Here is a 24,110-nt window from a genome sequence, read left to right as displayed (position 1 = left end):
TTTCTGTGACAGCATAACTGTTGTTCAGATCTTTTTCTAACATGTGACGAAACCCATGACTTCCACTTGGAAACACACCGTGCAAATACTAGTTAATCCACACAACATCCCCAAGCCACGAGGGAGCAGTGTCAGACCCAGCGTACAAACAAGCAAATTGCTTACGCAAACCAACACAAAGATTCAGTGCAGGGTAGGATTATCCCTCTCAGTTATCTGGCTTTAAAGGTTTGTGATCAGATCTGTAAGTCATTCTGCCTTGCATGCTAAGGCCATGTCTTCATTCCACAGGCAGCGACAGCCCTGACATTTCATACCTTTTAACTCTCCGTGGCCCAGGCGGCCGAGCCGCCCGATGACAACTCTCCAAGGCAGCGATGTCATCTGTACAATGCCAATGCACCATTCCCATAGCTTCTGCAGACCAACTTTACGGGCAGACAACTTGCTCCTCCTTGACCTGGAGGTTAAGGAAGGAAGGTGGGGGGGAAAGGTAAGAAGAGACTCAAGGACAATATTCAGACTTCTGTTCTATATAACTCCTCTACAGGAGTTCTTGCAGTTCTGTGCAGTGCCTAACTTAACTTTTACTAACAAGAAGCAGAAAAAGTATGTGTCTGCTTTCAGTACTGTTACTGCAGTGACACGCGAGAGGTGTCAATATGCTGAGCAACATACCAGCTGTTCCGGAAGGTGAGATTCAGAGGTAGCATTTGTAAGACAAGTGTAACACAGGAACTTTTTCCCTCTACAATTTTTAAGTTATAAAAGTGCAAACTGAAATGTTATCACTGCAACATCATCATAATTCCATCAGCAGGAAACACCATTAGAAGGGATGTGCAAGAAACTTCACAAGAGTGAGGGATGACAACCAAAGACGTAGATACAACATAAAAAATAAAAGTTTCTACCTGTTTGGTAAATCAATATTAACTATGCAGGTCTCCAACAATTCACCATGAAGGTCAGTGCAGGATGCCAGAAGCCAACGCTGGTCATGGGACAAACAATATCCAACAAAAAGCACATTGTATTTCTGGCTGGCCTCTCCGAATGTTTCTCCCAACTCTGTCTGTTTGTCTTTGATGGGTGCCAGTATGAAAGGAGGAGAGTATAACTGGATTGGGCTGGGCCTCTGCAATAAAGTCAACACAGTCATCAGCAGATTTATCAAAAACTATTTAACACAAGAAACACACAAACACAGATTGGCAGCGAGTGCAGAAAAATGTGAGTTTGAAACAATATATTCAAAATTCAAGGCATTTTTAGTCAAGAGAGATGTTGGGAAAGGGTGGTTGTAGACCATTTGTTTCTGCCACTTAAAACTGATGCCCTCCAAAACTTACCTAAGGATTAATTTTTATATACAGGGAAACTAAGGTATGAGAATAGTCTTTGGATGGGGCGATACCAATGTCTGAAGCAGTCAGGAGTTTAAGCCTGTTATTCTGTATATCCTTTTGCTAAAATTGATGGCATCTGCTCACCTCCACCCGTCTCACAATACCTACAGGACAACGGACAGCACAATCTGATGTGAGGTACTGAGGACCCAGCTAGACCTCAGACTCTGGGTCAGTTTTCTATCCAGGCATTAGGTATAACATACTTTTGTGAACGTCAGCCATGATGCCAGAAATCCTAAGTCTTACACTGCACAGTTTAATTTCAGAAATACTTTGGTTTTTGAATCTGAACATTGGTCGGACTTGATCTCCAGGTTCTTTTCCAACCTAAATGATTCTATGATTCCATAATTCCACAGATCTGTTGTACATGTGAAGTGCTCCTCCTTAACAAACTCCCCCTCGCCCATCAGAAAACCAACTTGGAAAAGGTTATAAGAAATCAAGGCCATTCAACACCATTTAACGATAAGCAGAAACAAATTACTATTGTGAATAATACACATGATGTCCTCCTGCAGACTCTGACAGCAATATGTTATTAAATCCAGCTGTTATTTAACAACAACAACAAAAAAAAAAAGGGAAAGAAGAAAAAAAAAGGCATCAAAGTCACAGAAGGCTGAGACTAGAAGAGACCCCATGTCATCTAGTCCAATTCTGCTCAAAGCGTGAGAGCAGGTTGCGCGGGACTCTGAATATCCCCACATACAGATATTGGATGTCATCTCTGACGACGGCGATGTTCAGCCTGACTGAGCAACCAGTGCCAGTGTTCAGTCACTCCTACAGTAAAAAAAATTTATTGTGCTTTTTCATTTAAATGGAATTTCTTGCATTTCGATTTGCGCCCACTGCCTCTCGTCCCATCACTTGATTCCACTGAGAAGAGCCTGGCTCCATCTGCTTTACTCCCTCCCACCAGGAATTTATGCACTCAGAGCCCTCCTGGCCAGACAACTGCAGGTCTCTTGGTGCCTCCTCTGTTGCCGGACGCTCCCGTCCCTTCATCATCTTTGTGGCCTTTTGCTGGATTTGCTGGATCCGGTATGTCTGTGTCTCTGGTATTGAGGAGCCCAGAACGAGAGGCAGTATGTTCCGGGTGAAGCCTCACCAGTGCCGAGGAGAGGAGAACAATGCCCCCCTCGCTCCAGTGGCAGCACCCTGCCGAACGCAGCCCTCTCTGCCGCTGGCTGTCTCTGCTGGCTCACATTCACCTCGTCCAACAGGACCTCCAGGTCTTCTCCTGCAAAGCTGCCTTCCAGATGGTCGGCCCCAAACTCATCTTTGCTTTATAAATACTTCTCTGAAGAAAAAACATTATGGGCCTGACCAGACATGCTCAATAATTCAGAAACAGGGCATTTTCTTAATTTTTCAGGCAAAGTTTGGAAATCTGCAGTGCAGACTGAGAGCAAACTGACGTTAAATGGAAAAAGTAGACATCTGATGAATTAAGTATGCTAAATGCAAGCTGCTCATGAGCACGTTTGCCCCTTCTTTGGTGTCCTTTGTACCTTCAGGAAATTAAGCACGAAACACAAAGTGCAAGTTAATCAGCTTAGAGGAAAGTAAGTTACAGTGTTTTCTTAGAGACATTAAGGGGTATCGTATTTCTGCTTATGTCACTTTCTAGAAGTGCACCAGCCTGGCAACAGCGCAGGAACATTAATTAAAGGGAGGGAGATGCTTGCAGGGGTCTTGCAAGTTTATTGCTCTTCCCCTTACACCTAAATAGCTTGAAGTGTGACTGTTGTAACTTGCTGCAAAATCCATCCTGCTGAACAGATACCTTTTTGAGGGAAGCATGAGGAGAGAATGTGAAGAGGAGACGCCTGGGGCGATACTGCTTTTAGAAATTTTCAGTGAGAGCTTATGGTTTTACCCGAGTAATGAAATGTGCTGATAGGTTGGTTTTTTGATGATTTTGAAACTAGGTTTTTAAACCCTGACAAGCACGTCTTTATCCCAAGGTAAGTGTTTAAGTGTTTAGTTGGTCCATTAAATCTAAATAAAACAGTCATTGTTATCTTTCAAAGAATGAAAAACATTCATGGAAAGTAGGATGGATTATTCTTCTTTTGAAACCCCTGAAATTCCAGAAAGAGGGCTTGAATATCTACATTTTAAAAAACAGATGAAAGATAAGCCCACAGAAATAGGGGGATTTCTCCATTACCTCAGAGAATTAATATAATGTCTGTAATTAGGCATAGGAACTTATTTCATATATACATATATAAATATAAAGACTGGACATAAACACTTTCTTGCGGGAGTGCCATAGACTAAAACGACAAAATGCCTCAGAATCGCAAGTAACAGCACACATTTTCTCTTCTTTTGCACTGAACTTCAACCTTTTACGACTCAAAACCAGAAGCTTAGAATGTTCTGAAAGCGAGTAATCTGATGGTTTTCTTACTATTTTCTATTTAGTATTAGCTTACCTTTTCCCTTTATATTGTCATTGTCTTCTACGCCTTGAAAAAAATTCTCCTAAAAGTATTTTCTCTACTGTGAGAAAAGCAGGTACAGTTTATGAGCAGGCTTTCATTTTCCTGACACCAGTACTAACCTCAGGACTTTTGAGGGTCATCTCAATGCTGGCAGCTGGCCCAAAGCCTGTGAGAGACTTGATGTGGATCTGTGTGGGCAATGGCCTCCTGCACTGGCAGTACACTGAAAACGCCAGAGACTTCAAGTGCTGAATGTAGAAAACCTGTTCATCCTTCATTGTCTGCAGCATGTACTGGCAAGGCACAATCTATATAATTCATATAAACAATAAACCATGAGCAAAAGTCTTCAAGAGCTGTGCTCATTAATATCAACCCAGATTCACACATTCATTAGTCGTTTAACGACCGTGACGCCTTGTATGTGGTATTCAAATATTTGCATTGCAGTATCCGTAGCTCCCCATCAGGGCTGCCGCCCTGTCGCGTGAATGGCTGCAGCGTTCAGCGGCAGCTACGTTCCCTGACACGAAGGCGCTGTCTCCATTCTAACGATATATTTAAGGTTGCAAAATCTCCCAGAAAGCTAAAACTCCTACTGTCCACTACAACGGGAGAGTCTTCTTATACGATAATAACAATAACTGAGTTATGATACTGCTCTAAAGCTGACTAACACAGCTTACTAGAAACTAAACAAATTCTGGTTTCTGTGATACAAACATCGCTGAGTTGAGAAAACAAAAAAAATCACCCAACCAAAAACAACAAACCACATCTTTTTTCCCAGCCAAGTCTTATTTTTCTGAAGTCCACTTTTCATTCATACGGCAATTTGGGAAGGGCACATAATTAATTACATGTATAACATTTCCCATAGTATACCAGAACCAGTAACTACTAGTGGCTTTTAAAAGCAGTACCCTAAAGCCTGGGGGTAGTTCTAACTTTAATTTTTTTAATACTCAGTGTGAAACCAAACACCAATATTCACACACCTTTAATTTTTTAAAAAGTGTTTTCCTGATCAACACCTTCCTTTGCAGGTAGCCTTTACTATATAATGTCAGTATTCTGAACTTTGCGCTGAGGCGGGTCTGGTCCGTAGTTTGTGGTTAGAATCAGCATTTGTTTGCTCTTCGTGTGGGAATCAGCACCACGGGGTCGTTCTTAAAGACGACCATAGAGAGCAGAATTAAGTTTCTATTATAATGATGTGTGTGGTTGTTTCTCCTTTTCAATTTAGCAGACAGCAGAACCTCAGCAACCTTATGCTGCTGTTCAGTTTTATTTGTTTCAGAAAGTAATGCGAAGGAAGACACTTAAATTTACCTGTGTGACCAGCAAGAAACAGAACCACAGTAAGATTTGCCTGTGAGGTTTGAGTTTGGTGGTTAAGACCCAGCTGCACAGCAAGAACATGAAGGAGAAATGACACGACATTCCTCAGTAGTAAAGAAAATATAACAAAAATAATCTTTTCAGTTCAAATACTTTTAAAAATCATAATTAAATCCCTGTAAACTCTTTTTTTTTTTAATGTCGTGTTGAGAAATACAATGCCCCACTCACGGCTGTGGACACATTTGCTTTTGAGCAGCGAGATCTTTGGAGCAGAAATGTCAATACAAAATATTTATGTTGTATCTGACACTACGAGACCCAAGCAGATTCTTCTGACAAATATTTTCAGCAGTAATAAAACTTCAGTATCACAAAACTTTTACTACTCTATGGTTCTTGCCTGAGCCATCGTTACTTTGGTAGCATATTCTACTTACTAAATGCGACCGTGTGTTTTTAAAAGACAACTTCTGTATCCAAGAATTTCAGGAGCTGGGCTTTTCCATTCTACATAAGAATTGTAATAAATCTGTAAACATTTGGGTTTGATTTATTTTGAAGTAACTGTATATTTGTGTAGACTATGGTACAGCTGTGAGAATATTGTGCTGGTAACTATATCCTGTTACCCTTTACTTATTGAAAATTGTTAAATATTTTTACTGAAACTGGCAAAATGCCACATATTTTGGGAAACAAATGGTAAGTGCCCAGAAAATAAACAGTACTTAGAAAGAGTTGCTACGCCCATTTGTTGTCTTATACAGACTGAGATACAATTTCAATCTACAGTTTCGCGTGTTCCCGTATTTCAGACGTATATCAGTGATATCGGTGGCTATTTTCTCTTTAGTATCTTCAGGTCTGAATCAATTAAATTGCCTGCAGCCTACCCGAATATGAAGTCGTGAATCTGATTTTCAGTTCATCCCCAAGCCTGAAACGTTTCGGTGACAGTTTCCCCCGTCATTGCAGGGAACGATGCGGTCAGGATTACCAAAAGTGACAAATGTTTTCCGTGCCCACTTTGAGACGCTAGAGTAACTTGTAATTCTTTTTTTTAATCATTTAAATTAAAGTCATTTCAAGCCAAGTTGAGCATACATTAATAAGGTATACAGAAATCATTCACATGCTGCTTCTTGCATGTGTTGCACACGTACATGCATAGCCAGGAACGTCTGGCCTCCCATTCTCCCCCCATTTATTTAGACTGAGCCACTGTGAAAGAGGAGGCATGGCAAGATGCAGGCAGTCTGGGCAACAGGCCAAGCTCTGCTTCTGACTACACCAATTCGATTCTTAAGTAATTCCATAGTAAGTAACTATTATTATACACCAAGTTACATACTAAATTATTTTTAAGAAGCAGATAATAACAACACAATAGTGAAATTATGCATTAAATGCCTGGTTTCACATACTTCTTTTGGATTAAACGGTATAAATCAAGAGAATATAAAAAGCAAACAACTCAACATGCAAAGCCATCAAAGGAGCAACTGGACATTTTTTGGCAACGGCAACCCAAGCTGCAAGTTAAATAATTGAAACCTCTCTGCAGGAAGCATCGAGCAGATACGATTGCTAGAACCATGCAACAGATTTGATGCAAGAATACCGTGGCTGCCTTAAATGAATACCCTCATCAAAAAAAAAAGCAAGTATTTTTTAATATATAGCCTTGTACTGTCAACAAAATTATTTGTAAACGTCACCTAAATTTTATGTATTATCTTCCATTTTGTATCTTTTAGCATAGCACATGTATCGCAAGTATGCTGTGATAGAATGGCCCTCCAGTGTGAAGATATATAGAGGAAGGTAGAATTACCTGGAGAATGAAAGAATTCCTCATATTCTCAGGCAAGTTATCCAACATTTCTGTGTAGCATCTCATCAAACTTAACAGCCAAAAGTTGGTTGAGGCAGATTCTTCATCTGCAGTATAGGTAAAAGGATCCACCATGTAGATGACAACCGCTGGAGGATAGGCATTGCTGTCCGCAGACTCTGGTTCAGTGGGAATCCCTATTCTCTCCCTCTCTGTAACACTACAGACACACACGTCGTTAGATTCACAGGCAAGTCAAAATCGTTAATCACTGGTTTTCTGTAAAGGTGTGCAAGGCTGGAGCAGAGGAGGAGAAACGGGCATACCGAGCGACTCTCATGTTCAGAGGCAAAACTGAAAAACATGACAACAGTGACAGAGAGACGACTTCTACTCACAGCAGTTCTTAATCCAAAATACCTGTTATTAATTATGCATTACGGATACTTACCATAAAGTCTAACATCACCTCATTTAATGCAATCAGAATAGATTACGTCTGAAGAATATGGAAAAGTTGACTAATATTAGCTCTGTGAGTTTTCTTTTTATGTTTGTGCATGCCTGGTTTGTGGTGCTGTTGAGGGTTTTCTTTTGGGAGAGGTAGGAGGGAAGCGGGATTGAAGGAACTGAGAACTGAGGAAAAGCTCTGAAGAAATATCCACGGAGACTGAAGTCCTCTGTGCAGTTACAGAGAAGGTTCCCTTGGTAATGGAGGGAGCAACTGAACATTTTTTACGTGGTAAAACACTCCTCCATGCCTCAGCCATGAACGGGAGGCTCAACATCTGTAAGTGATAAAAGCAGCTCAGACTTACTTGGTCAGAAACCATGCTGCAGCTGATAAAATGGTATTTTGCATAGATCCAGCGAACAGATGTCTTAAGGATAACCCGAAGTACAACAGGATGTGGGCTTTTCACTTAAGATACAGGAACTCCGTAACATATATCATGACTGTTAGTAATATGCATTATTATGGGAGTAATGAAAAACATGTTCACTCAAGAATTTACTTACATAAGATGTTAAAAAACCTTTTCCTAATTTTTATGTTTGATGGATGACTATTTATAAAGAAGTCTTTAAAAAAAATTGTGCTGCTAAAATTTATTTTGAAGTAACAGCAACATAATCCTGTTTCCTGACCTCACAGTATCCCTGCTTGCAAAACAGTACTTGCAATGCAAGAAAATTAGGAAAAAATACTTGCATTGCGTTTTGTATCGGTTAGCATTACGTGTGTGATCGAGCTGCCCACGGCCAGAGGCATTCAGTGCCACATGAGATATCCTGCAGTAGCTGACACATGTGAGACCGAGCTAGCAGACACGGCTCGGAGCCTGCGAGACACCTCGTGGGTTTTTTGTACCGCAAATGCAGGCCAGGTGGGGTACCTCAAACGCCACTACAACACCCGCAGCCGCGCAGCTGAGTCAAGCTTTGCTTCTTGCAATGGAAAAGGGGAGGTTTGGTTTTTTCCAAGTCCCCTTTACTGGTAACTGTTACAAACAAATAAAAACGGGCCCCACTCCATTTGCAGCTGGTCAGTAGCACTACACACGCCAGAGGGTCCTCTCCTTTCAAGGATCTACATAAGGCTTAAGGGTTATGAGTTGTATGAAAACAGGAGAACAGTGGATTTAATTAGAAGTACTTTGCATTATCTGAGCACTTGAATAACCTACCCTTCCTGTCCTTCTTGTTGCTGCTGTGGTACGTTTTGGCCCGGTTCTGTGTCTCCTCCAGGACCTGTGCTTCCTTGCGAGCGGTCTGCTGTGCTTCCCCCAGTGCTGGTGTTTTGCCCTGAACCAATGTTCCCACTAAACCCTGGAGTAGAGGTAGTGGTCATCTGGTTGACGCCGGGTGTCGCAGAAGATGCTGACAGCTGTGGCACAGAGGATCCAGAGGATGAACTACTTCCTGCCGGAAGGCTTGTGGTCCCACCGCTGGGCGTGGAGTTAAAAGAATTGCCTGTTGGTGGTGCCCCAGCAGCTGAAAGACATGTTGAGTTTGAGGGTACAGGTCCAGCGTTCCCAGGTGCTGTCTGTGTCTGGCTTGCTGGCGCTGGGGTTTGGTACTTAGGTGGCAGCAATAGGCTGCCGTCAAGCTGCAGAGTGGCTAAGTAAGGTGCTGAAAGAGCATATAAAGAGGAAAGGAGATTAATGACAGTCTGTCAGATCAAAGCGAACTGCGTCAACCATAAAGCCATAGAGTATCTTCTGTGCTTTTAGAATATTCTAAGAGTATACAGATGCTAAGTGAATATAATCTCCATTATAAATATTTACTTTGGAATCAATTCTTCAGGGTTTCACTTCTAACTGATATGAATCAAATGTCTTTAAAAACAGGACTGACTTTGCGGAGCCTTGTGAATCAAAGTTGCTACTGACACGTCACTATCTCTGGCTAGATTGTGTTGCAATAACAGCTTTATATAGCGTTCAGGTCTGCAATCTACTACAGGTTACCTTTGTCGAACTGAAAATCTAGAAGTCCTTTTAACCTGAGCTACAATGATGGCAAACTTTAATATAGTTATTTCTGCTCCTCGGTATCGGAAGAGATATCAGTGTGATTATTTTTAAGTAATAAATGTATAAAAAATAAGTAAATGAATATTTATTTACTCTCAGAGGTGGTAAATTGCCAGCAGGCGACGTTTCCAACACTGCCCCTGCCAGATGCCTCAGGTGTGAGCTGAACAGCCCAGTTCCTCAACTGGCTGTGCACATGCTACATATTTCTGCATGTAAGCCTGGGGTATTTATGTTAAGTAGTGTAATAATTCCTCCCTCCCAGTTCCGTGGTAAATTAAAACTAAAGGCAGACCGCATGAGGCAACATGAGGGTCATTTCAGACAGATGAGTCGTAGCCTGTTCTGCCAAACCTTCCTCAAAGGATGGGGTGAGTATTCAGCAGTCTGTAGAACTGCCCAGCTGATGTGTTCGCTTAAACTTCTTTCCAAAACCAGATCACCAGTCCTCAAAGTAAGCAGACTTAAGAAGTGTCACACCTTCTCCAGAGCAAAGGGAGTAAGCACTTTTCAAGAAACCACTTTAAAGTTCCTGGCTCTTTTGAAACAAAAAAATTAGTTTGCACATTTCAGGTCAAGCATGAAACATTTAAGTGGCTGGTGTTCTGTGATCACTGCCTGTCTTGCTGACCGGCACTGCCTCAGCAAATGTATTTCCAGTGACATGTTGGATGGGTCTGTGTCTTGTACTAAGATCCCATTTCGCAGTCATATACCCAACACGTTCTGTTGCCTCTGGATCCACTCTGGAATGGAACCACCATGTCCCTCCCCAGATGAAATCTGGGAGCAATGTGAGATAAGTCCAGGGACTCATCCAGGCTCAGCCAGGACCAGTCTTCCGACAGTAGCCCAAACTTTATACCCTTTCATGTTCTTACATTCTACACTCCTTCATGAGACAAGCACACCTGACATTACGTTATAAAGGAACAAATACAGCAGGTTGCCATAACAAAACAACACGCCCAAAAACCTGATCTTTTAAAATGTGTCACTGTTTCAGGATGGAAATAAGCCTACGTGAGGTCCAGAGGAGACCATGCTTCAGGGAAATGTGGATCCAAGTATCCACACCCAGCAGATCGAGGCCCCAGCCATCAAGGATACTGTTCCTTTCTCTTTTTCACCTCTGTCAAGCTCATTCTTCCTTTGCAGAGTTTTAGTGAACTCCCCTCTCACATAAATATTATGCCTGAAGGCATCATCTATGCCATTCTGTCACACTGGTGTGATGACACGTATCACTAGCATCTAAACCAGATCAATTTATACAGTCAGTCTTGTGCAGAACATCTCTCAGACATACAAAACGCCTTTTCTAAAGAGGTAAGAACTGGCTTTTGAATCTCTGACACGATCACCAGACTGATAAACAACAACACTTTCTAAAGTAGGCCAATTTAACATGGAAAGATGAAGAAATTAAGACAAAGCCTCATAATACCTTTTTTATTCTTAAACAGTCATAGTCCATACCTTAAGAAAAAGCCCTGTTTCCACCTACTGCAAATAATCTCTAAAATACCTACAGAAAATGAAACAGCCTTGCTAGAACCGTGGTGGACTTACCTAGGTGATGCCGGCAAACTTGCGCATAAAGTTTGAGTCTGGAATGATTGTCGCACTCCTCAGTGCCCCAAGGCTGGTTAAACCATTCGCTCACGAGCTCGTCTGTTAGCTTTTGTGCCACAGTCTTTCCCACCCGCATAATCCCATCGCGTAACACTTTGCAGATTGGTTTGTGCTGGCCAAGTCTACACATCTGGTGAGGAAAGGAAAAATGCTTGTAACTAGGTGCCAAGCACCTGAGCAAGTTATGCAGACCGGTTTGTAGCATAAAGCCTTTGTTACCAGCGCAGATCTGGTGGCTTCTTAATAACTATAAAAATGAAAGGCTATGTTTATCTGTTAACTTGAACTGCACTTACAGCCAAACTGAGGTTACAGAGTCGTCTTACATATTCAATAGTACACTATGCACATGCTAAGAAAAGTGGTTTTATCTCCAGCCTAGCAGTTACATGAAAGCATCAGTTCTTCTAATCTATATTCCTTGCTCTTTAGTTTGGTTGGGCCTTCATGCATTAGGTTGCAACTGTGTTATATTCTCTGTAAAATAAGAGAATGTGTACTGGAAAGAGCAGATGGCAACAAACACCCTGAAATGCACACAGAATCCCAGTATAACTCCATTAGATAGCATTCTTGGACTCTGAAAGTGCAGAAAGTCCTCAAAATGAAAGATATCCTTATTCAAATAACTGTAGCTTTAAAAACCCTGGATTTCTCCCAGTGAACATGCAGTAGAGCAGAAGTGACACTCAAGAAGAAATAATTCAGTGTGGTTCCTCTTTCCAACCTCGTATACAGCACTCAAGTCCCTGAAGAAAGTTTTGGCTCCATCGAGCAAGGCCTCATTTTCTGGACACACCACGATATAGGCGACATCCCGATGGCCCCCGTATGGGTCTAGCAACAGCCTCTCCCAGAACGGCAAGGAGAACGGAGAGATTGTCAGGAAGTCCTTGTCATAACCCACTAGTAAAGTCGGGATCGGAAGAGGCTCAGGGGATTCCTCAGAGCCTTCAAAGAGAAAAAGAGAAAGAAAAAATGTTAAAGTAACTGCTTTAGCTGCAGTGGGTTCTCTGATGTAGCAGGAAGCGGGTTCTTGTACAGGAAAATTGGCAATAGCGAATCCCTCGCCGTGCTGAGCTTCCTATAAGTTTGACCGTACTGTGGAAACACATACCGAGGCTGCAACATGCCCGAGAAACCCATGTTCTCCCACAGGCTTTTTTCTTGGAAAAAAATATTCACCATTTAAACTTGACTAGAAAGTTGCAATAAAAATTCTTTCAGAGTACTGTAAATCCATGCACTGCCCTTCCCGAGGCTTAATCTCACGGTTTTACTTTGGCATAACCACAGCCACATCTCACGAGCTCCTATTCGACCAACAGTAATAACGTGAATACATAAATCCCCGGTTTACAGTTCTTCATCTGCCTCCACCTGGTTGTGCAAAACCACTATGTAAAAGGGTTAGGCAAACTTATTCCCAGGTATGTAGTACTAGGCAAAGTTAGCGTAATCCTGAAAAGCTGCCTCCTGCTCCTCTCCATAGGAAGCGCTCCAGAGCACTTGCCGTCGCAGCTGAGAGGATCACCCCCAGGCTAACCTGGTATCTCCAGACACTGTGCTCACTGGAAGAAATACTGTTGAAAGTTTCAAGCAAAAATATACCCAGGAGTTTCTGCAGAATATAATCCAACTTTATTAAAAAGTCAACATTCAGTAAAAATTACTGAATCTGTATCAAAGGCTCTGCTACTTACTGTATGGTAATTTTGGTTTTATTCTCTGGTAACAACTGGCAAATCCTAACTCTTAAAGTTACAAACACTGGCAAAATTATTAGATTAGAGGTACTCCTCGGGAAGCAGAATAGCTTTAGGCAGGAACTGTAGTTACCACAAGTTGGCCTAGCCACGGAGGAAAGCAGCAATATATTACATACCAACAGAGAGGAAATAAAGCAAAGCACAATGGAACTGTAGAAAAAAAAAAAAACCAACTAAGCAAGACTGTATCAGTTAATCCTGAAATAAATTGCAGGCAAGAAATACGTGTTTAAAGGTCAGTCATTATTTTGCAAATACGCACATACAAAATCTATTTTCTAATCTGTATTTTCCAGAAGTGTCACTTATAGCCAGGGGATACTTAAACTGAAACTTCTTATTAAACTATGGGAAACCTTAGAACAAGCAAACCTCTTTGTGGAGAAAGCATACCTGCTCTTTCTGTATTTGTATAGCTCAGAAAACCCCTCTTCCCTGGTATGATTCGGTACAACTCTAACAGCTTCCTCTCCATGTTATTTATACACCAGCTATTTTCAGTACCAGCCAAAACAGAGATTCAGATCAGGAGTCTGATCCTCACCCAGCATTTCTGCACTCTCAATATTCATCAGTCTGGAAGGGTAAAACCTCCACGACAGTATTAAAGCCTTTAAGGCATTTGAGGCGGGGGGTGGGGGGCATGTGTGGAGCTCCCTAAAGAGCCCACTTGTTCTAATGTATTTCCAGAAGAAAGCGCACATTTCCAGGAAACTAGGCTTTAATTTTAGCTGTTGGCATATAACACGGTATCTGTACCATAGGTTCCCCGTCCTGCCATCTTATGGAATTGCTGCCAGGTGAGTGGTCCCTGCACATGCTGGATGTTCTCCCAGGTCCTTCCCGTTCACTTCTTCTGGATAGCATCCTGGAGAAAGGGCTGTAGCGACAGCAGCATGCGCACCACGTCCTTGGAGGAGAGCATGCTGATATCCAATACTGCGAACGACAAAGGAGCAATCATTTTCAATGAGGAACAGGAAGAATTATTTTGAGATGGCAGTATTTTTGGCTTTATTGTTCCTTCGCATTGCTCTTCACAAAGCCCGTTTGTACAACTCTAATTAGCTTAACAGCCTTTAATGTGGGAATTTATGAAAACGTTACTGAAATAAAGCTGTCATCACAGCCCTTTTCACATCCCTTTCAATGTTACTGTTGTCCAGCTCGGGTCATAAGAAGTCAGAGCATCCTCAGCACATAAACAGGTAATATTTGATTATAAAATAACTTTTTTTTTTTTCCTTGGTGACACTTTCATACAGAGCAATTCTTTTCCGCTGACACCCTTCTCTAAAAAAAGGGCGCCATAGTTCTGCCCTCCCCTCAATAGTCAAATTCGTTTTGCATCTCTGCTTCAGATTTGGGAACTTCCACAGACTCTCACACAATTTAGACCACAAAGTCTAAGGACGAACATCTTATTGGTATTTTATATGTAATTTATCAAGCTTTCAGAAATCTACTTTATTTCTAGAGTATTTTTACACATATCATTTCCCACAAAGATTAAGTGGCTCATGACCGGCAAGTTCCAAACAAATTTACAGAGGTCACAAATAACTCAAAGGAAAAAACCTGTTCTGGCCCGTACCATTGCTGTGAGGCCAAGAATGTACAGTGGCACTTCTTACTAGGGCTTCATCCACTTTTCCACCAGTGGGGTTGTCCACATACTGCCTGCCTTGCTCGAGGGCATTGAAGCACTCTATCCAGGAGTCGTTACTGTCTGCCTGCAGCCTGTCGTAACTCCAGTTCATACACGGGAGTGTCTGACGATTGTTGGAGGACATATAATCCAAGCAGCTCAGAGATGTGAAAGGCTGTGTGTGCTGATTCTGGAGGAGGAGGCTCATTGGAGGTTCCTGGGTCCTTCTAGCTCCCTCTCCCAGCTGAGAGATCAAGTTGCTTTGACATATCATCAGTCGTCTTTCTGCAGCTTGGCCAATGTCCGAGGTCTTGCTAAAAATATCCAGCTCATCCTCAATGAAGAGCCCGGAGTTGTAACCTAATTTGCGGTTCATAATAGCGCTGAAGCCACAGGTGCAACGGTACTGATCCTCGTTAGACGAATCTGGGATGTATAATCCAACATCTGCACCTTTAATATTCATATTACAGGCGCATATACAGCAACTATCAAAGTTACGGTCTTGGAAGATGTTCAACACAGAGTCTGAAAGAATCAGGGTGACGTACAGGCTGTGGGCTTCTGGGATTGGCTGGACAGTGGCCGGCTCCACAGAATTAAGCGGTCGGGTTGTAGAAGGGGTAGAAGCAGGTGAACCTTGATCTGTGCTGTCATATTTTACAGATCCTTGGCCGCTCGCAGTACCCCCACCTCTAGGAGTCCTTGGGGTCCTGGGAGTGCGTAGGGTGGGGACAGAGAAGCGGGGAGTCGCTGGTGACGGCAGAACTCCTGCTCCGCTGTTGCTGGCCGGAGCGGTACTATTTAGCGTCGCTGGTGTATTCATCTGAGGAGTGTTCAGCTGAAGATAGTCTTGGTCGGCCAAACTCCCAACGCTAGGCACATTGCTACAAGAAATATATGAACAAACCGAGTCAAATGCCATCACAAACTGGTTGGTTGTAAAGACTGATTTTGTCAAAACTTATTTTTAAATACAAGGAGATGGTGAAAACTGAAAGGATTCATTGTAACGGCAGTAAAGGAAGAACACCTTCAAACGTCTGCTCATCGCCTTTTACTCATGTCTCTCAACTAAAACTGCGATTCTCATCATGAACACCATCGTGCCTTATCAGTAGAATAAGGAGGTATCACCATAGGCACAGAGCCCTCAAAGATTATTCCCATGGCCTAGAGCTCAAATGCTCTTGAGAAGAAGCTCTAGATGAATTATCAAGTTAAGATTTTAGGAGATTTGTAACTCTTTTAGGGAAAAGAGAAAGATCTGTAGTTGTTGTTTTAAACACAATTATCTGTGTCAAAAACAATTCCACACGTTAGTGGAAATGAAGAAAATACTTCAGAGGCATAGAAATCTTACTTTATTTTAGAAATTACCACTGTAAATAGCTGTCAGAAGGCATGCATGGGGCACTTGTACACGCTATTGCCTCACGGTGCATGCCGGCGGTAACAGGGTTTGAGATACTCTAAATGCAAATACTCACCTAGGATGACACAGTCCGTGGCACAGCATGACACACTGCATTACAGACTCTTAGTCCAGTAAAGCTAAGAATCATATTTTTGAGTCATCTCCTGTCATGACTGGTTTTTATTGCTCTGTTTTTGTCATTTTCTGCCAAATTTAAGTGACCAAAGAACAGTTTGTACACTCCCATGAAATCTATCTTCTCTCTGGAATGACTCATTTTATCAAGAAACAGGTAATACGGGGCCAAAAGAGTAAGACTTCACTTAAGTTTTTCCTTTCCAAGCTGCTAAGAAGTTGCTCACTTTTCTTGAAACATATTCTTTACACATTAGGGCAAGGAAAAAGTGTAGGAATTCAATGAGTCTCTTGAAAAAAACCTTTTTCCCCTCCTTCATCACGTTTGTTCTTACTGTGTATTTTGTGTGTTATTTAAAAAGAGTACTATTTTAATGCTCAGATATCATTAGTGACTTGAAAAGGAAAACAATGAAGACCTTATTCCTCAGAATAATTTTATTACCTTGAACTGATGTATGTCCACCTCAAACCGAGAAAGGAAAAAAAAAAAAAGAGCACAAAGGTTTGAAGGAGTTCTGAATCCGAAGCACACTGAAAGCCTCAGACTAATAAGAAAAGGTGACCTAGAAACCTTGATTGGCAATCACCACTCTGTTGGAAGCCTGCAGTAATAATCTTCACTCTAATTGGATTATATTAAAATGAAAGGGGTTTTTTCCCCAACAAATACCTGAAATTAATAACCAGCTCAGGCCTGGTGAATCGGTTACTATTATGAAAAAAACCTGAGAATTAAATTGCTCCCTAGGCACTATCAAGGGTTTACAATTTCTTTTTTGCAATTCTTTTGAGAACACTGAAGGATCCTTCGGAGCTGGAAAAGGACTGATTTAAAGGATTTACAGACTGATTTAAAGATACAGGCGGCTACTTCTAGAAATTAATGCAATGCAGCAGGAGACCTGTGTACTATTATTATACCTTTTAAGAGGTTTTATGAATTTAACGGTGCAAATTCTTGATAGCTTTCATGATCTCCAGCAATGAATTCCTTCCATAAACATTGCTAATTTCTGCAAACTGAGTAAGGAATACAAGGTTTTAGATTTGATAGCCGTCTTTGCTTACAGGTCACAGCGCTCTCATAGCCAGGAGAGACACGGCGCCCTTTCTGTCAGTATTGGAAAGCGGAGGATAGCATGCAGCCCTCAGCGCCTCTCTGATTAGCAGCTCCCTAGGTGACCCGTTCAGGTGAAATCGCAAGAACTCAGAAGAGCTGACACAAGAACGGGGCAAAGGGAGCTGTCACAGGCCCACTCGAAATTCTAAGAGCCCTCCGAAGGCAAACTGGTATCACCAGGACCAGGTATCATCAGGCTGAAGCTCAAACTGAATACACGAGTCTGAAGAAGGGACACCTCACTGCGGGCTAGAGAGCAGGACACTGAAATGGGAGGGCAGAGATGTGAGAGCTTAAGTGCATCGATTTTATTCCTTAACGCTTCTGCTTTATGTTGAATTACGGCATTTTCCTGTATCAGAAATTGTAATTAGTTCAAGTACCATGTTCCTGTTCTTTTAAAAGCGCTAAGACTGTCGCGGACACTAACGACACCGATTCCCAAAAGCTGTTTTTAATTCAAATGTGCCTACTCTCAGAACTTTTTTTTTCTGAGACAATGACAAATTGAAAAGGTGTAGAACACCCTGGCAGGATGTTTTATGGTTCTGGTGCGTAGCAGAAGCACTGTTAATATATGCAAAATTTTAATTAATGAGCCATTTTAGGTATGCGCATGACAAACTAACTTCCTACAAGACCGTACTTACTTGTAGCCATCTCTAATGAAAGTGGCTGCAGGTGGCAAAGGAAGTTGTTCAATTTTAGGAGGAACAGCCCAAGAAGGCCTGAAAATGCAGGCATCTGGTATCTTCAGAGGTAGGAGGCACTGACTTGGCAGTATCTTCAGCGGAGCAAATACGCTGAGCTTCCCGTCCACCGGGACCCCCCGGGTCCCTTTCCACAGAGCTGCTCTCCAGCTGGGTGGATCCCAGTCTGTGAGGATTTGTTCCATAACTTTCCCAGGGTTTGAAGCAAGGCTGATGGGCCTACAGTTACCTGGATCTGCTCTTGGGCCTTTCTTGTAGACAGGGGTCACATTTGCCTTCCTCAAGTCCTCTGGGACATCCCCCGTTCTCCACGACTTCTCAAAGGTTATGGAGAGCGGCCTTGCAATGAAGTCAGCCAGCTCCGACAGAGCCCTGTCCCTGCTGGGCCTTTCCATTGCATTGTTGTTGTTGTTGTTGTTTTATTTTCATTATTGAACTGTTCTTATCTCAACCCACGAGCGTTACCCTTCTGATTCTCTCCCCCGTGCCACCGGTGGGGGAGTGAGTGAGCGGCTGTGTGGGGCTGAGTCGCCGGCTAAACCACAACAGGTAGCGACAAAGAAGATGGAGACTCCCTTTTCACAAGGAGTCCCATGGAGAGGACGAGGGGGGATGGACACAACTTGCTCTTGGGGAGATTCTGACTGGACACGAGAGGGAAATTTTCCACGGTGACACAGTCAACCCTTGGAATAATCCCCCGGGGGAAGTGGGTGACTCGGCCACGTTGGGCACCTTCAGGAGTCGGCTGGATGGGGTGCTGGGCCATCCTGCCTAGACTGTGCTCTTCCTAGATGGGTTGGTCGAGGTGATTCCTGAGGTCCCTTCTGGACCAACCTGGGATTCTGGGATGAAAGCCCTGCTGCTGCTTCTCTACTCGCAGAGGCACGACAAGGTACACATACCTCACACCGCCTCACACTGTAATTGCCACTTGGACCGCAAAGAAAAAGGAGGCTGGAAAAGGCCTGGACTTTGTGGAAACTAAAACAACCAACCAAAAAACGCAAGCAAGAGTTAGAGGCCAAGGAGAGTGGTGCAAAGGTACGTCAGAAGAAAAAAGACTGACTCTGTCCAACAGCACAGCAATTTAGGAGGTCTGAGGGGATTGCAATTACAGCGCTTTGGATGGATTCACAAAGGCAAGTAGCAGGTCCTCCTGTTCTAGACGTGGAATCCAAGCTGGGCAACCTCCACATTTTTTCTTCTCTCAAATTGTACGACACTGCGCCGTACAAAGAGAGCAAGTTTTCAGACACAAATTTCAAGCTAAAGACAGGCCTGGTAAAGCATCCAAGACACTGAGACTGCACAAAAAATTTGCAACAAGAGTTGGATAATTAACAGAACAAATCCTTGCTTGAACGTGCAGTAGGAGGAAGGACTTTCGGTGACTCTTTTGTAGGGCACTAAAATACGCAGCACCAAACGGAGATGACAGGGAAGGGTTGGTCGGGACAAACTAGCCAGCTCCATGGTACGTGGCCAAGAGCACCATGTGCTATTCCAGGCTGTGACCGTTGAGGCTAGTCACACGGCTTCTGAGAACCACCTAGGCAATGTTATCCAGCGGTACCCGAGAGAGAAACCAGATACGTGAGCGTATCTGAACCGCACCGCTTCAAACACATGGGGGGCGGTGCGGGGGGAGCCCTAACCCAAAACTGTGCCACGTACCTCTGAGCCAATATATGCCTTGCCCTGAATCAGCTCCGGTGCTGCATAAGCCGGGCTTCCGCAGCACGTGCTCAGATGGTAATCAAGGCCACCCTGGAATAACAGAGAAAACTGAACACAGAGAAGCATTGGCTTTAACACAGCTTAAGTCTCCTAGCAACGACATATTAGAGGCATCGGAGGCTTCATTTTCCTCTGCTGTGCGTCTACATTCTTATACTTTGCCTTGGATTAATACACGGCCTCTCTAGGCAAAAATTGTCTAAGACCACGAGTATCCCATAAACGTTCGGATCCCAAGCTGCTCATTCATCTACCACCCAAGCAGCCTTTTCCTCAGCTCCTCCTCTGATAAGACGACTTCCCTCTGCAACTGCGAAGAGAAGAGAGGCGGCACTTGGGAAGAAGTGATGCAAGAGCTGCTGGGCATGAGGCTAGCTGGTTATTTATACCAGTATTCAATGGAATAACTTGATGAAGAACCACTAAAAATACTTCCCTATTAAAACCATGTTACTGCTTTGCCTGGGCTTTGTTCTAGGCAGATCAGAATAAGACGACGTTATAGCACCAAGACGATGATGGTCTAATAGTCTCGATGGCTTGCCAGATGCCCGAGTTTCACCTGAGGCAGCTAAAACGATCCGAGGACAAGTAACTGTCCTTGGGTCAGTAAGACCTGCCCATTAAACTGTTTCCTAACAGCACCCACCTCACGTGTTAAGCTGACAAATGGCTTTAAAGGTCTCCTAGGAACCAATTTTAAACTCGGGAAACAACTTGCTACAATCACGTGGAACCAGAGGATTCCTAACCGTAACCGGGATTCGGTCCACAATCTCCACATACACACAAATCTTCTGAAAAGAGACAGACACCATTAAAACTTATTAGGGAAAAATGCACACCAACATAAGCTTAATATTCTGGGCCGTTATAGGTGGCAGCAGGTGCTACACGTGCAAGGTGATCTCTGCCTCAGACTAGGATAGAAGGTGAAGCGTAAGAGGAGAAAACGATCTAACAGTCTGGTCATAACATGCCGTTAACTGCTCTCTCCCACAGTTAAGGCCCCACCACGTAATTAGCGATTGGATGAAAACTGTGCAAACAGCTTGAGTTTAGGGTCTTTGGGCAAGTCTCTGCACTGCAAGCGGAAGTCAAACATGGCTTTTGCTCACGTGCCTGCAGTAGCTGGCTTAGCTCTGCTCTGAGAAAGCGACTGATACTCTCACCTTTGGCTTTGCACAAAGTCCAAAGTCTATCAGCTTCAAGTTACGTTGCTCGTCAATCAGGGGGTTTTCCTGGTAAAAGAGAAAGCGGTAATGAAAGCTTCTACAACCCAAGTATCCAAGGCACCGTGTCTTCTTCCACCTTGTTTCTTCCTGCCATTAGCAGCTAGAATTTACCTAAAGCTCTCCTCTGCAGATTTTGACCGGCTGCTAGTGAACATATCCCGTATTCCAGATGGGGAACACTAGCTCCCATCTGCTGAGAAGGGCCTGGCGGGGAGAGGGGGAGTGACAGACAGCAAGCTGGACACAAGGCAGCGGTCTGCTCTGGCAGAACAGGTGGCCAGCTATGTCACGGACACAGGAAAAGGAGCACGGTCAGGCTATTGGGAGAAGTCACTCTAGTCCTCTGTTCAGCCCAGCTAGAAGAGTGCATCTAGCCTCTGCCCCCCAAGCACAGGAAAGACATCAAACTGAAGTAAGCTGAGTGGATGGCCAGGAGTCTGCTCGGGGGGCTGGAGCGCTTGCTCAGTGAGGAGAGGCTGAGGGAAAGGCAGTTCCTTCAGCCCGGAGACGAGAAGGCTTCAGTGGAGTCCTTTGGGTGTGAAAACAGGACAGTTTGCACAACGGAATAGCACCACAGAGACTGTCTCCAGGTACAAGCCGGCACAAAGGGAATAGGAAAAAGGCCTAAGCAACATTGGAAGTCAGACCCGTGTCTCTGCTCCGTTCCCAGCTGGAGCGTGTTGTTCTGCTTCTCCTTCAGAGGAGGGTCCTTCCTCAGATATAGCCGCATCCAGCTCAGCTGAGGAGCACAGTAGCAAGTAGAAATAACGCTCTTTCAGAAGAAGACAGGTCAAGAGCTCTAAGCACAGGACAACGGCAAAGATGTAACTTACTCTGGCTCCTCATGGAGAAACAGAAGTGGGTGTGCGTTATTACTTATGCAAATCTGACCCCTGCTCAGGCTTACCGGTTTGAGGTCCCTGTGGGCGTATCCCCGACTGTGAACGTAAGCAACTGCTGAAACAATCTGCCGAAAAAATACACGAGCTTCCTCTTCCGAAAGGCGGTCCTTAGAAATTACATAATCAAGCAGCTCTCCTCCAGGACAGTACTGCGTGAAGCCAGGAAAAAGAGAATACCTTCAGAATGCAGTAACGAAATCTGAACAACCAGAGCACTGGACAGTTACCAGAGGACACCCTTCCATCCCTCCCGCTTTATCACAGTAGCACCCAAGCGCCCCATGCCAGCACTGCGGCAGGCCAAACGAGCCGAGACAAACAGGCTGACTCTTGCCTGACGCCTCGCAACGGCCACATCACACTAACGTCACAGGCGGTACAGATGGCCCAGGAGGTGACAACCACGCAGGAGGTCCGGGGTCCCGCCTATCCTGCTGATGCTATTTTAGAACAACTGAAGCGCAACGTAGGAATTAAAGTCATTTCACTTCCTGTAAGCAGTGACGAGTGGCTTTTACAAGTAGACAGAAAACAGAACACACTACCAGCTTCACTATTAAAGTGAAGCGTCTTGAACGCGCTCATCATTGGGAAGGCTTTTTACAAATTGTTTCATTTGAACTCTGTTATCATCCACCGCTACAGCTGAAACCAGGAACCTTCGCCATGGCAGAAACGCCGTTTCTTACCTCTAAGACCATGAATATTTTCCTGGATGTCTCTATCACGTGATACAACTGGCAAATATGCTGGTGACCTAAGTCCTTTGTGGCCTCAATTTCTACCTTAACACGAGGCAAATCATCCCAAGAGACGGCAACAGCAAGGTATGAAATTGCCGACTACCTGGACAGCCCGGACGTCACAGCAAGCGTCAGGCTATTGGGAGACACACAATTTCACAGCACGGAGATGACAGCATACAATTCAGCTGCTCAGATTCAATCCAGCAACAGCTCTGCTGTTACTGCCCTACAGTTCTGGCACACCGAGCAGCAAAACCCAGAGGGGCAGGTGTAAAATAGTTAGCATCCTCACCAGCATTCTGTTTCAATTACTGTAATCATCTTTAACTTCCTCAATTTTACAGCCAGAGAAGGTTGCCCTCTCCACAACAGAGCACAAGATTTGTGGTCTTCTATTAACGCTCTTCCCAGTCTACAGCATCAGTCGATAACCAACAGGACAAGCAGGCGGCACTGACGTGTCGCGCCCCTCTGTTCTCGAGAACGCCACAGGAACAGCAGAAGACGCTACCGACTGTTAAGTATCTTTTGGCTTACCCCTAGAGCAAGTTTATCCGTGATTTTTAGTGCAACTTTTTCACCGGTGAGAAGATGTTCCGCAAGTTTTACCTTTGCAAACCCACCTAGACTTCAAACAAGAGACGCTTAAGAGCGATGTCACGCTTTCTGGCCTACAGTCTCAGTTACGCTGGAGTCCGTAGCGCACACAGCGCGCAGCATCTTCGCTAGAGGGAGAAGCGATCGCTGCTACCGACCTCCACTCACAGCGTTCTGTCCCCTGAGAGACACGCTTGAAACACGGCCTGTAGATTCCGGGGTAACAGTGAGTCTGCGCTCAGGTAAGTACTCCAGCGGTTAGGCAGATCGCACGCACCTGTGTGCGTTCAGATGAAGCCTACCTGTCCCAATTGTTTCACGCAATTCGTAGTACTTGAGGATTTCCTCATAGCCACCTGCAGCCATTCTGAGAGGAAGAGGGACCTCGCTATTCCGCTCCGCGCCTGCAAGGACAAAGCGTAGCCACCGTTTGTGCTTTTCCACTCCAGCAGGCTCGTCGGAAGGGAAGTACCTTTGCTGCAGCTCCGCACCGGGGCTGCGGGGAGGGGGGGCGCGATCGCGGGGGGCGCTCCCGGGGAGGGCACTCGGGGGGGGCGGGACGGCGCCAACGACGGAGGGGAAGAAGGCACCCACGGAGACGGGAGGAATAGGGTGGGGGAGGACCCGGCAGCTACACCCGAGGGAGAGAGACAGACACAACTCCCTCCAAACCCTGATACCCACTTCACCCCTCACCGCCCCGCGCGGCCGTTACCGTTCAAATGCCCGCGCCGCGCGCCCGCTACCGCCCAGGACGCCCGAGGGGCCAATCACCGCGCAGGACGCCAGGGGAAGAGGCGGGCCCGCGCCACGCCTGCCGGGAGGGAGGTCGGGCGGAGCTGGGGCACAGCGCGCCGCCATGGC

The 24,110-nt window shown here is 44.4% G+C and overlaps 2 protein-coding genes across 15 annotated transcripts in view; both read right to left on the bottom strand.

The window, feature by feature from the left end:
- Nucleotides 1–18,421, bottom strand: part of LOC135310686 (mediator of RNA polymerase II transcription subunit 13-like) — a 31,912-nt gene extending 13,491 nt beyond the window's left edge. The window contains 10 exon segments of the mRNA XM_064439568.1: nt 318–460; nt 915–1,138; nt 3,991–4,179; nt 7,050–7,269; nt 8,738–9,182; nt 11,162–11,354; nt 11,952–12,175; nt 13,753–13,932; nt 14,588–15,528; nt 17,967–18,421. Of these exon segments, the coding sequence (XP_064295638.1) occupies nt 318–460; nt 915–1,138; nt 3,991–4,179; nt 7,050–7,269; nt 8,738–9,182; nt 11,162–11,354; nt 11,952–12,175; nt 13,753–13,932; nt 14,588–15,528; nt 17,967–18,421 (3,214 nt within the window).
- Nucleotides 18,422–19,055: 634 nt separating this feature from the next.
- On the bottom strand, nt 19,056–24,066 carry LOC135310639 (maternal embryonic leucine zipper kinase-like). Of its 14 annotated transcripts, none has more exons than XR_010370715.1 (6): nt 23,549–23,972; nt 21,909–22,052; nt 20,939–21,007; nt 20,416–20,563; nt 19,704–19,796; nt 19,056–19,567 (listed from the first exon to the last, which is right to left on the bottom strand). XR_010370715.1 is itself a non-coding variant. In XM_064439144.1 (6 exons), the coding sequence occupies exons 2-6, from the start codon at nt 23,594–23,596 to the stop codon at nt 19,528–19,530; spliced, it is 405 nt and encodes a 134-aa protein (XP_064295214.1). In that variant the 5' UTR covers nt 23,597–23,650; nt 23,962–24,051; the 3' UTR covers nt 19,056–19,527. The 14 variants fall into 14 exon arrangements, 9 of the variants coding, with proteins under 9 accessions (XP_064295214.1, XP_064295212.1, XP_064295213.1 ...); XM_064439144.1 differs by lacking the exon at nt 20,416–20,563 and having other exon boundaries at nt 19,056–19,578; nt 23,549–23,650; nt 23,962–24,051; XM_064439142.1 differs by lacking the exon at nt 20,416–20,563 and having other exon boundaries at nt 19,056–19,578; nt 23,549–23,650; nt 23,931–23,982.
- Nucleotides 24,067–24,110: the final 44 nt, after the last annotated feature.

The sequence above is a fragment of the Phalacrocorax carbo genome, chromosome Z (assembly GCF_963921805.1).
Source record: "Phalacrocorax carbo chromosome Z, bPhaCar2.1, whole genome shotgun sequence".
NCBI lineage: Eukaryota > Metazoa > Chordata > Aves > Suliformes > Phalacrocoracidae > Phalacrocorax > Phalacrocorax carbo.
The sequence above is the reverse complement of the archived record's forward strand: the minus strand, read 5'-3'. Positions and strand labels throughout refer to the sequence as shown.

Coding starts and splice junctions, on each gene's coding strand:
- LOC135310639 (XM_064439144.1), bottom strand. CDS start 23,596: ATGAGGAAATCCTCAAGTACTACGAATTGCGTGAAACAATTGGGACAG. Junction 21,008..21,908: donor CCCACAGGGACCTCAAACCG/GTAAGCCTGAGC, acceptor CTCTTTTACCAG/GAAAACCCCCTGATTGACGA. Junction 19,797..20,938: donor GACTTTGTGCAAAGCCAAAG/GTGAGAGTATCA, acceptor CTGTTATTCCAG/GGTGGCCTTGATTACCATCT.